At 35.4% G+C, this 12,284-nt stretch overlaps 1 protein-coding gene across 1 annotated transcript in view; it reads right to left on the reverse strand.

The window, feature by feature from the left end:
• Positions 1–8,501, reverse strand: part of LOC117620128 (12-oxophytodienoate reductase 2-like) — a 10,963-nt gene extending 2,462 nt beyond the window's left edge. Inside the window, exons 1-4 of the mRNA XM_034350245.1 lie at positions 8,375–8,501; positions 7,055–7,195; positions 6,836–6,966; positions 6,554–6,684 (exon numbers count right to left, since the gene is read on the reverse strand). Coding sequence (XP_034206136.1) covers positions 6,554–6,684; positions 6,836–6,966; positions 7,055–7,195; positions 8,375–8,445 — 474 coding nt within the window. The 5' untranslated portion in view covers positions 8,446–8,501. The remainder of the gene's footprint in view (positions 1–6,553; positions 6,685–6,835; positions 6,967–7,054; positions 7,196–8,374) is intronic.
• Positions 8,502–12,284: the final 3,783 nt, after the last annotated feature.

Below are 12,284 nucleotides of genomic sequence, written 5' to 3' on the forward strand. Positions count from 1 at the left end.
CAATTCTTGTCATTAAGTAGATCTACCGGCGTAGGATAAGAAAATCAAAGAAAAAAATTGTAAACAAAAATTCTTATTAAGACGACGGTTTAAATTAAAGTTACGACGTATAAAATGAATAAATACGACGTTAAATATTTAAAGATAACGTCGTAGAACTATACGAGAATGGCGTCGATATATTTATATTTTCCGTCGTTGTAAATTATTTTAATACGGCGATATTTTGTATTTTAAAGCCGTGGATTTGTTTGTAATTATCCGGCGTCTTATACGAAAACCTCGTCGTGTTATTTTATGAGTAAAAACGGCGGCTTTTATTGAAATCGTCGTTTTTACTTTCTACGTCGGTCGATTCATAACTTCTGCCGTCCTTTGTTGGCTTTGATTTTACACTGCTGAAATCTGTTTCAAATAGGCGTCGGTTGTTTAATTAGGTACGTCGTTGTTTTTGAACAGCCATTTGAATCTCCATTTTTAGTTGTCTAAGGTGGTATAACACGACGGTGTTTTTAGAACCGTCGTCTTTTTAAAAACCACGACGGTTTTCACTTGGACCGTCGTTATTTTCTGGTCGTCTTTTTCACTTTTTGTAGTAGTGAAAGCATTTTCCCTTTTATTTTTTCAATACTCTGCACCTCTCTATTTTTTGCTGTTAAAGTTCAGAACGCCTATCATTTACATTTTTCTAGATGCAAAGTGGCATATAGTTTTCAACTTCAATTGGCAATGATCCTCTTGTACTTAAATATGGTGGTGAAGACACAAGTTAAAAGCCTTTCGTTTTGATTACTGTCCTTAGTATTTGATTTAATAAGCATAGTTTTCTACAGATGTTTAATCCAGCTTACTATGGCTTGGACAATTCTGAACCTAGGTTCTCAGTAACCAAAGAAAGATATATTATCAGTAGATACATTGGACCTTAAGGTGTATATATTTATAGATAGTTTTTAAAAAGTATCAATACATTGGACCTTAAGGTGTATATCAGTAAATATTCAAATATATTTACAAAGTATACAAAGTAGAACCGAGCGGGTATACTATTTAAATATATATTTCCTTCTTTATGTATTTGAGTGAGATTGAGTTGTAGTTGTGAGTTGAGTCTCTTTCCCTCTCCCACATATATTTCTCATACTCTAACCCTAGAAGGAAGGGGTTAAAAAGAGTAAATACCATGACTTTTTTTAGGACATGGAAATTTAGATTCAGAACGCATTCAAGCAATTTTATACTCTGAAATTCAATATTCTTTGATCCACAAAAAGTTGGTGGATCCCTTTTGGTATTGTATTTATGGGTTTAACCCCTATTATTTCTTATTCTTGTCCAAAATAATTGAAGAAAAAACTCCAGCAGAATGAGCTAAAGTGGTATTTTAGCCCCAACATTTGAAAAAAAAGTGTATATTTAAAGAGTATAGCCGTGCGTCGATATGATTCAAAAATTTAAATTAAAAAAAAAAAGAATACAGCCGAGCGGCTATAGTCATAAAAAATAAAAAAGAGTAAAGCCGCCCGGCTATACTCGTTAAAAATAAAAATAATATGCTCTAATATAGCAAAGGATATAACCAAGCTGCTATAAGCTTTATAAAAATAAAAATAAATAAAAAAAGTCTAGCTGCTAGTGCCTGATTATAATGTAAATGTCTAGCAGCTAGTGCGTGATTAAATAAAAGTTTAGCCGCTAGTGAATGGGACATTCATAATGTAATACTAGAATAATTATAAGGAGGTTGCTACTAGCTTGTGCCTGATTATTCATTGCAAATCAGTTCCTTCATCTGCTTATCTTTCAAGGCCATATGACTCATCATACCCTATTCATTTACAATATACACATTTAAGGTCTTATTTATTAAGCATAAACTCGAGCGAGCCTTATTATTTATTATCATAAATCTCTGCACTCAAAATATTATGCATAAATTGAGTCAATACTCTTTTTTCTTTTTCTTTTTTCCCAAGTTTTGAGTTGATACTCAATTTCTTGGTAACCAATGCCTCCCATTTATAGGTGCTGGAGGATAAGCAAAGATAAGTCTTTGGCCTTTAATACTAGCAGGTAAGAAGTTGGCGGTTGAGTGTTAAATATAGTTTTTAATGATGGATGGTGAGATGGTAGAAGCTAGGTTTTAATGCTTGTGGAAGAGACGTGGGTAGCTCTAGTTTTGATGCTGGTAGAAGAGGCTGGTTGTTCTCTTTGCTTACTCGTGTAATTGGGCTCATGAAAGTGGGCCTGAGTTTTGGTGGCCCTAAGCAGACCAAAACTTCCACTCTTTGACCCCTCAACGGGCCTTATAGACACTTGTAACCATGCACAACAAAACCTGCTCAGCAAGCCTCATGCATGTCTCTAGCATGGGCCTACTTAAGTGTGTTGGATGGTTTAACATTGAAAAATGTATTAGCTTGCACATAGTTATTTGAAATTTGCTTGTTATGACATGCACACTATTTGATCATGTATGAAAAAATATTCGTATATTCATTTGGGAATAAATTCCTGAAATACAGCTTTGATTAGCATGTGACAACTTTTGGACGTTATATATTGGGCTTTGAATATTCTTGGGCTTCTCTTGACATTTTGGGCCTCAATAATAGGGAAAAATCTCTAGTTTTGTTTCAACAGCTGGTGAAATGATCTGTGTATACTAACTGAGATGTTATATTTTTAGAAAAGTTTATATAAATCCAAATTTTCATTGTGAAGTTGGGTTTAATCCTCGGATTTGGCGACTTTGATACAAGTCCTTTGACTTTTGTGCCACATAGGATTATGTGATAATATTTATCCACTTATGACGTTCATCATTGAACAAAAAAGGAAAATATCGCAAACACATCCCAGAGAGCATTTAAATAAAAACCTCTATCTCCTTCTCCTTCCAACCTACTGTGCCGCCCCACTATGCCAACCCCCCTCTCTCACCCCTCCCTCACTGTGCCAAACATAAAGCTTCCAAAAGAAAATCCGTAGCAAAAATGTAAACTAAATATCATGGTATTTCCTAAGATGCACTACTTCTTTTATGAACAATCAGTTTCATACCCCAAGAACTGTTCTCCCACTTCTTCTTCACGTCAACAGCCTTCATTGCAGCAAGCAATTCCTTTTTCTTGGGGACCATTTTAATGTTAATTTTGATGTAAGATACGGAAAGTCTCTTGAAATTCATTTGGCATAGCAAGGTGCTTGGTGGATGACTGCATGTCTATTTTGGCTCAATTTGCTCGAGCCTTTTTTTTGCATGTTTTTGGGGAAGCAAATACGGTAGCACATCATTCAGCACATGACTTATTGGTAACAAATTTTATTTTTGTTCACCCTATGGTAGAGGTATATTACATACTCTTGTAGATATATTATCATATGGTGTAGGTATATTGTTATCTTGCCTATTGCATAGGAATATATATGTATTTTTCGTATTTTCGACAACGTATAATAGTATTTTATGTACCATTTTTTTATTAGGTAGCATACAATTTTTATTTGTCTATTTTTGTATCTAAATTATACGTGGTCTTCTTATTTATGTTCCTAACTTATAGGTAGTCTTTTAATTTATGTTCCTGACTTATATGTAACATCACTAAGTTTTTTCATTGCTAATAATAACAATCTTTACCTTTATGTTAGGTACATAATTTCATGTGGGTGCTTGCCTGAGTAATTGGTATAATATGTGGATTTTCACTGTCATGAATTAAATTAAATTTTATCCATATATGAGGTAAATATTACCAAGGAAAGAATTGAAAATTTAAATTATGAAATTCAATTATGAGGAAATAATGCATTAAATTTAGATTTTCAATGTGTTTTCTTTATTTACCCCAATGGATAAATCGATACAACAAAAAGGTAATAAAAGTCAAAGGACTTACATCTAAAACCAAAAATGCGTGGACTATATTCAATGACAACTAATCATTTTGGATCTAAGAACCCCTTATATTTTCCACTCAAAGGTTCTTAAAGGGAGCTTCAAGCATTGATCAACACTTCTACTCAACACCATTTAAGAAAAATATACTTGTAAAGTGTCCAAAGTTGTTATTGTCATAATTATTGCTAGAGTGATTGTCTTGCATTTCCTATAGGAAATGGCAAGATGGTACCTGTAACACTAGTTTTAGAGGCATAGCTGTGCGCCTATAATTTTTAAATATATTTGAATATTTTAAAGGTATAGCCGGTCGGCTATACTCTTTAATGTATCCAGAGTTTAGCTCTGATAATCCTTTTCCATGTAACAAACAAAAAAATTGCAAAATCAGAAACGTACGTAAATTGGACGCCATGGTAGCCACGGATAGAGGACTCGAACTCGTCACTACGAACGTCTAGGGCACAGAGCAAGCCCGTGCCAGGTTTCGATCAGTGTTCGAAAAATCGGCCTTGGCACTAGGCTGGAGGACACCGACTCCAGCGAGTTAGGCGGCCTGGAAGGATCTAGGCGGCGCCATTGTGGCCTGGAAGGATCTAGGCGGCCTGGGCAGATCTAGGCGGCTCCTAGGCGGCCTGGGCGGATCTAGGCGGCGCCTAGGCGGCCTGGGAGGATCTAGGCGGCCTGGGAGGATCTAGGTGGCCTGGGCGGGTCGTGTCCATAGTTACAATCAACTTAGGCATGCATAGTTTTCCAAAAATTTACAGGCAGTAAAACAGAGAAAAGACGCGAATCATGGAGTTACCAATCCTTCGATCTGAACAACTCTGAGGGGGGAAGCAACCTCTTCTGTCGCTGCCACCTGAAGAAAGGATCTTGCCACCGCTGTACAACCAACAAAACTAAACTAAATTTTCACAAAGAAGAAACACAAACGCGTTCAAATTTACAGATAAAAATACAGATAGAGAATTGTACGAAAGGGTTGCAACGAGTAATTTCACGGAGAGAGCAAAAGAAGAGAAGAGAGACAGAGCAATAGTATAAGATGGGAAGCTTTGTCTCTCACGGGTGCGGAGGAACCTCTGTGTATGGTGAATGTGAAGATGATTGCTAAACCCTAGTTGTCGAAGGACTGGAAAATTGGGCCTCGCTCACCCATGCCTTTCTGCTTTATTGATTTCTTTCTAGTATTCGAAGCCTAATGTTACTGTCTAATAAAGTCACTTAGAAAATCCTTGCATCTCTGCTCTGCAACTACATGCCTATAAATTTTTTTATTTATTTAACTATTTTGACTGTACAAGTGGAATAGCACTGTAGGGGTGGACGCTACTTTAGACTATGTGAATGAGTTTGATATTGAGGAGGAGGTTTTCTTTTGGGTGGAGTGGGGAGCAAGCAAATTTTAACAATTCTGAGCTGGGATTTTAGGTTTTTATTTACATGCATCAAGTTTTAATATTTGTAGTATGTAGTGGTTGGATTTTACATGCATAATCTTGCGTTTTAATTATCTGTGAATGTGTGAAGTGGGTGAACAAAGGCCGTTCTTCGTAACTTCGGCCATAGTTTTTTTCTTACACAGAATCCAATAAACTATTTTAATCCAATTCGTGCGTATTGTTTAATTATGTGAAAGTTTTCAAATTTTCTGAGAGGTTCATGTTTGTTGCAGGTTGGTGACATCATTAGCAGGTTTGAGAAGAAGGGCTTCTATTTGAAAGGTAATTTCCAACCAACGATGTTTGATCTTGTATGATTATGTGCACTTTGATAATTTGTGACAACCCTATTTAACAAGCCTTTCCTGTTTTATAATGATTATCAACTTGACTTACAGACAAAAACTTTCGGACATCAAATTTGATGTATGGCTTACAGTTCTGTGTTAATTATACTACAATAAGTTTTTTGGGATGCTTAGCTAAATTTGGATGTGTAACTTATCAGGAATTTCTTCCCAATAAGTGTTTTTTTTTTTTTTTTTTTTTCCTGGTATCTGTTCAGTATTGAAGTTCATCCATATGGATCGTCCTTTTGCTGAGAAACACTTGAGGACTTGTTTGCAAAGCCCTTTTTCAGTGGATTGGTTGATTATATTATTTCTGGTCCCGTTGTTGCTATGATTTGGGAGGGTAAGAATGTTATCCTAACTGGCCGAAAGATTATTGGTGCCACCAACCCAACAAAATCTGCCCCTGGAACCAATTGAGATTGGCAAGTAACCAGATTTACCATGTTTTCCTGTCTCTTTTGCCTTTATAACTTTTTTAATTATTATGTTTTAATTTTTTGGTTTGAAAGATGAGTATATAGGTGCTGTTGATGGCTATATACCCAAATTGTTCTCTTGAGAAAATGCTCAGCAGTAATAGCTTATTATGTTAATGGGAAAGCTGTTTCAAATAGATTGTTTGAACCTTTGATTGTTGCTAAAATTGTCGATGGTTCCAATTAGGCAGAAACACAATAGTCCAATCTGTCCAGGAGTTTATGGTTTGATTGCATCTCCTGTGTTATGCTCATAAATTTCAATTCAAACCACACCCCCACCACCAACCCCGCCGCCCCCCCCCCCCCCCTCCTTCTCTTTCCTTGCCTTTTTTTTTCTTCTGGCAGTACTGGAGGTGTGTATTCATTGACAATTTGCGGAATTTCATCTTTCTTTAATCTCCTTGGAGGTGTGTATTCAGCAATGTCAACGCCATTAGTTAGTAGTTGGGGGGGTAGTGGCTTGTCGGTACAAGAGATTGGAGCTTGCCCATTTGGCTGAAAACCTGTAAGCAAGAGAGAGAGAGAGAGGATCACAATCCGAACTCAATACTCATGTTCATGAAGAATATGCTTCCTGATGCTTCAATGGTCTAATTGCTCAAAGGTCTTTCTATGATAGAAGTGAAGTCATAGAGGTGAACAACAGGACAGCACCGCTGTTTGAAACCCTCCCGGCATGCCAAATCTGACAGAAGAAGACACCGCCTTTAGCATGAACAGCATCAACAATCGGTTTCCACGCTTCAACTTGCTCCCTTGTCCATAAACCAGGCATATCTGGATACCTTTAGAAATTAAAACAGAGATGTCATCCAACATTTTTGAAATGAAGAAAAGTAAAAGGAAATCGAAAGCTACTCTTCTTAAAATTACCCTTGAGCTGTGTCAGAAACTCCACTGGCTTCAGCTATGAGAAGACCCCCTTGAGATGTTCTCTGAGAGTAATATAAGATGGCATGCGGCTGTGGAATATTATGGTATGATCTCTGTCTAGTCAATGGTGCTAAAACAATTCTGGAAAATAAGGAAGATTTAAATTATAGATGCAGAGTAACATAATATGGGAGTGTGGATAAGAAACATTATTGTATGGCCCCTATCTAACCAAAGGTGCTAAAATAATTCTGGAGAACACAGTATACTATCAGAACTATAACTCCATGGCGTGTGACTGGTATGAAAGAGAATAATAGAACTACCTAGCAAATAATTATCCTATCTGGCTATACAAAACAAAATTTAAGAAAAATAAGCAAGAGTTAAACCATTATGAACTGATGACAAAAAAGAAAATGAATCCTTCCGGTTTTCATTTTCACACCGCATGGTGTATTGGGAAACATCAAACCATATGTCACTCCTCCTAGGCATCACTTATGTATATATAGATTTTCAAGTTCTGGAGCCCCTTGATGCTATTTTCTGTCCCCCCCGAACCCCCTCTTTTTTTATTGTATAATTTACTTCTATAAGATTCATATATGTTAGACTATCATCAACTTCAAGGAGAATCTCATTCTCACATGAATAGTAAGAATAAATGGTTATTATGCACAGGCACAGGCAAGCAACTAGGAATTTGACAACAAAGAAAAATTGAAAGCAGGGCAAGTATTTTTGCAACACCTTATCAATTCAATACCCGAACTCAGATAGAGGGGCATTACTATCATTAAAAAGCATAGAATTATACTGAAAGAGTATGGGGAGAGACAGAAGAAAACTGGGCTATCTAAATTATCTAACTAAACCAATCCCTAGCTGTAGAAATTTAGGACTGACATTTAAAAAAAAATGCTGATGCTGCATAACAAAGCAAACCACCCAAATAAAGATTGTCCAGACTCCAAATAAACTTAGGACTGAATTTAAGAACTAAAAGAGGAAGAAAATGAATGGTGGATGAAACTGCTGATATAGGATAAGAAAAAAGATAAAACAACTTCATTTGGCAAGACACAAGAAGTAACTCAAATTTTTTTTCTTGTTAGCCAACTGGGATTATCCAAAAACACCTGCTTCTAACTTCTAAGTGGACTAAATCCCATTTTTAGCAGAACAGGGCATGTTTATGGCTAATTTGTGCACCAACAAAATGACCCAAGACACAGATTTAGAAAAATAGATAAACGAAGCCAACATTCTTCACCTTGTAGCAATATATCATCAATAATGTAATTTAAAAAAGATTACCTATGAGAAAGGTTGAACTTTCCCATTTTGTAAGGGGTAAGGAGAGGAATTGTGGGAGGTTGAGCAGACATATCAGCTATCAGACTTCACTTGGGTTTTGCTCTTGTGTTTGGATTTTGGTTTTTTGGCTCTGGAAATGAATGGAAGACCCAATTGGTGCTTTAAATATTTGGTAGGAACTAGAAAATCCAAAAACAGTTCGAAGCCGTGCTTTTAATGGGCTTATTGAGATGTTGACATTTGCAATTGCGTGGTTCTCATTAAAACTACGAAATAACACCTTTCACGTTTTATACTTTTCAAACTATTGGTCTTTAATGCAAACATCAAATTTGAATTGGATCCTGAGAAATTTGACATATTGCAAACCTACCTTCCTACTTCATTCAACGTGTCAAGTTGTAGTATTTTATGGTGTGTTTACTAATGATTAGGAATTAGAATTCTCATCAAGAATTGAATTTCACGTATGGAGGATTCCCACATTTACTTTACATCAAATAATTGAAAAGTAAGTGTGGCACACACAAAATTAGAAATTGAATTCCTAATTCTGGAGAAATTCAATTCTTAGGTGGGAGGTGGTGTTCTAATTCTTGGGGAACTAACCCATTAGGAATCCATTATTTTTACCTATTATATCCTCACACAATTTTCAAAATTCTAAATTTGTCATTTACTTTAACCTAACAACGAGGACACTTTAGTAATTTGTACCACTCCTATCCTAATTCCATATGGTTAAAGTAAACAACTTTAATAGGAATTCAGAATCTAATTCCCCTCAAACCAACTCATACTCAGTTCAATTCCTCCTAATCTAATTACGGATTAGTAAACATGTAATTAATGAAATTTAAAGGCTAAAAAGGTATAGATATTTTATCACCTTCAAGCCAAATAATTAGAGAGTTCATTAACTTTTTAATGTGCAATTACTGTTGATGCTTAAATTTGGTTCAACAACATTATGTCCTTTTCGAGATCAAGGTCCGCAATCCTTTCAAATCAACTTGACATGACCAAGCAGGTTCTTCCCTAGAACAAGTTCTAGTGCTTAGGAATTGCATCTTGTAAATAAAAATTGAGCAAGAGACACGAGATTTACATGGTACTAGGCTACATCCATGAGGTGTGGAATATTTTCACTATTGAATAAAGAAATAATAAAATACAAAGTATTTGCCTCACAACTCATATGTCAATTACACCAAAAACACTCATAATTATGATGGACAAGATAAAATATCAAATCCAGGGTCGGCCCTAGCCCAAGGGCAAAAGCCCAAGAATTTAGGCGGCCCATATAGAAAGAAAATGTTTTTCTTCTTCTTCCAAATTACCTTTTATGTCTATTAATATTAATATTTTTTTATCTTTTTAGAATTCTTCTCTCTCGTCTCACCCTCACACCTCACTACGCCATTTTTTCTACTTTCCAGAATGTGCCAATTTTGCGTGATCTGTTTTAGATCCTATAGTTTGATTGGAAGATCGATCAAAATATAATTAATATATATATATATATATATATACAGTCCTGATCTCTTGGATCCCTGTAGTCCAAGAGATTTATGGTCACTCACTGTTGGATGTAAATTCAACGGTTCACTCATTTATGACTTGAATCGGATAATAATCATTTATGTCATATTGCATTTATATATATCATTTTGAACCATTGGATTAATATCCAACGGTGGGTGACCACAATCTCTTGGACTCATGTGGTCCAAGAGATCGGGACTATATATATATATATGGGGGCGGATCTGTGGCACCATATTTTTGACACAAGTTTGAACACAATTTTGGGGCCATTAGATTGCTCCACTTTTAATGGATGAGATTAAATATGACATAACTTTTTGACATGAAAAATAAATTAAAATGTTTTTCTCTCTCCTCTGTCTATTTTCTCAAAAAGGTAAATTTCTATGAAATTTTTTTTTTTTTTTCTCTCTCCACTCTCTCTTCCCTAACCGTTCTCTGCTAATTATCATCACTAGACGAGGCAGCCGTCGCCATGGTGAACGCTCCCAAGCACACCTTACACAAGGTCACCAATACAAGAAAGGAAATGATAGCCTTACTGCCCAGCACCCAATCAAGAGGTGGTGGAGAAAAGAAGGGGAAGGGGACCTCTCTTTTCTAAGTTCACTGGTTAGGTTTGTAGTTTGTGTTGCTTTCTATCTTGTTGGAGCTTTAAAGCAAATATGGTAGACAAGTCCTTGTTCATAGTTGTTCTGGACAATCTTTCTCAAATCAATTGAGATTAGAGTTTTAATTCAAAAAAAGAAAAATAAATATCTATCTTGATGCTTTGGTTCTCTGGCTTCATTCAGAATTTTTTTTTTTTTTAATAATGAAATTTACCTTTAGAAAATAGAGAGCGGAGAGAGAAAAATATTTTAATTTATTTTTCATGTCAAAAAAATATGTCATATTTAATCTCATCCATTAAAAGTGGAGTAATTTAATGGCTCAAAAATTGTGTTAAAGCTTGTGTAAAAAATATGGGACCACGTAGGGGTGGTTGCGGTTCGGTAACCGCAAATTTTTGCTCAAACCACAAACCGACCGACTATTTTGCGGTATGGTGATTTTTGAAATCGCAAACCGACCTCATTTTGCGGTTTACCGCATTGCGGTAAACCACAAAAAGTGGTCGATTACCTTGAATTAGCGGTTTAAAACCGCAAGTTCTTTTTGTGTCACAAAGATCCAATCTTCCACATTTTAGGCCTAGTTTTGATGCTTCTTTTGAAGCCTTTTGAGTTCAAGCATATTTTAACCCAAAAATATAAATTCACAACCTCAACTTCTCAAGCATATATAAATTCACAACCTCCTCAACTTCCCAAGCATTCACAACCTAAAGAAAATGAAAGTTACAATTCCAAGCATTCCAATTAAAGTTAAACTTCTCAAGCATTCACAACCTCAACTTCTCAAGCATTCCAATTCCAAATCCTTTAAAGTTACAAACCAAAAGGAAAATGCAATGCAAAATGAATTAAAGTTACAAGCCAAAGGAAAAATTCAATTCAAAGTTAATTAAAGTTACAAACTAAAATGAAAATGCAATGCACCAATGTTACAAACTCAAGAGTTGGTGGTGGTGAGTAGATTTGAAAGAATTACAAACTAAAAGGAAAATGCAATGCACCAATGTTACAAACTCAAGTGTTGGTGGTGGTGAGTAGATTTGAAAGACCCCATTGTGTTGTTTGAGCACCAATGCTATCTATAAATAAAACAACATAAGTTTAGTACATTTTATTATAAAAAGAAGCATAAATAACATAAGCATAAATAAACTAATTACTTACAAGATAAGTGGTCTTATTATACAACGGCTACGATTAAACAATAAAATGCAATTTTTATTTTAAAAAAAATATAGTCGCGGTTTGCAGTAACCGCAAGTTGTGAAAATCAAATACCGCAACCACAATAGCAAATGTGGTTCGGTTCTTCATACCGCAAATGAAGTTCGGTTTCCCACGATTGAGGTTCCATTGCGGTTAAATGCCGGTTGATTTTTGCGGTTTTTCAGTCTAAAATGTATATATATATATATATATATATATATATAAGACTACAGCCGCTAGTCTATACTATTTATTAAAGACAATTTATAAATAATAATAATATATAATTAAAAAAACCAATATAGCCGCCCGCTATACTACTTTTGTTAAAAAAATTTGAAAAAATAATCGAGTATAGATGCACGGCTATACTATTTACTTTAGGAAAACAGAGCAGCTGCACAGCGCCTAGGAGCTCACGTGTAAAATAGTCTAGCCGTGCGGCTGTACCGTTTTAAAAAGAAACCTGAGTATAGCCGTACGGCTATACTACTTTTAAATATAAAAACAAAGGTCCCCACTCGATTAGGCTCCAC

This window comes from Prunus dulcis, chromosome 1 (genome assembly GCF_902201215.1).
Source record: "Prunus dulcis chromosome 1, ALMONDv2, whole genome shotgun sequence".
Lineage (NCBI taxonomy): Eukaryota > Viridiplantae > Streptophyta > Magnoliopsida > Rosales > Rosaceae > Prunus > Prunus dulcis.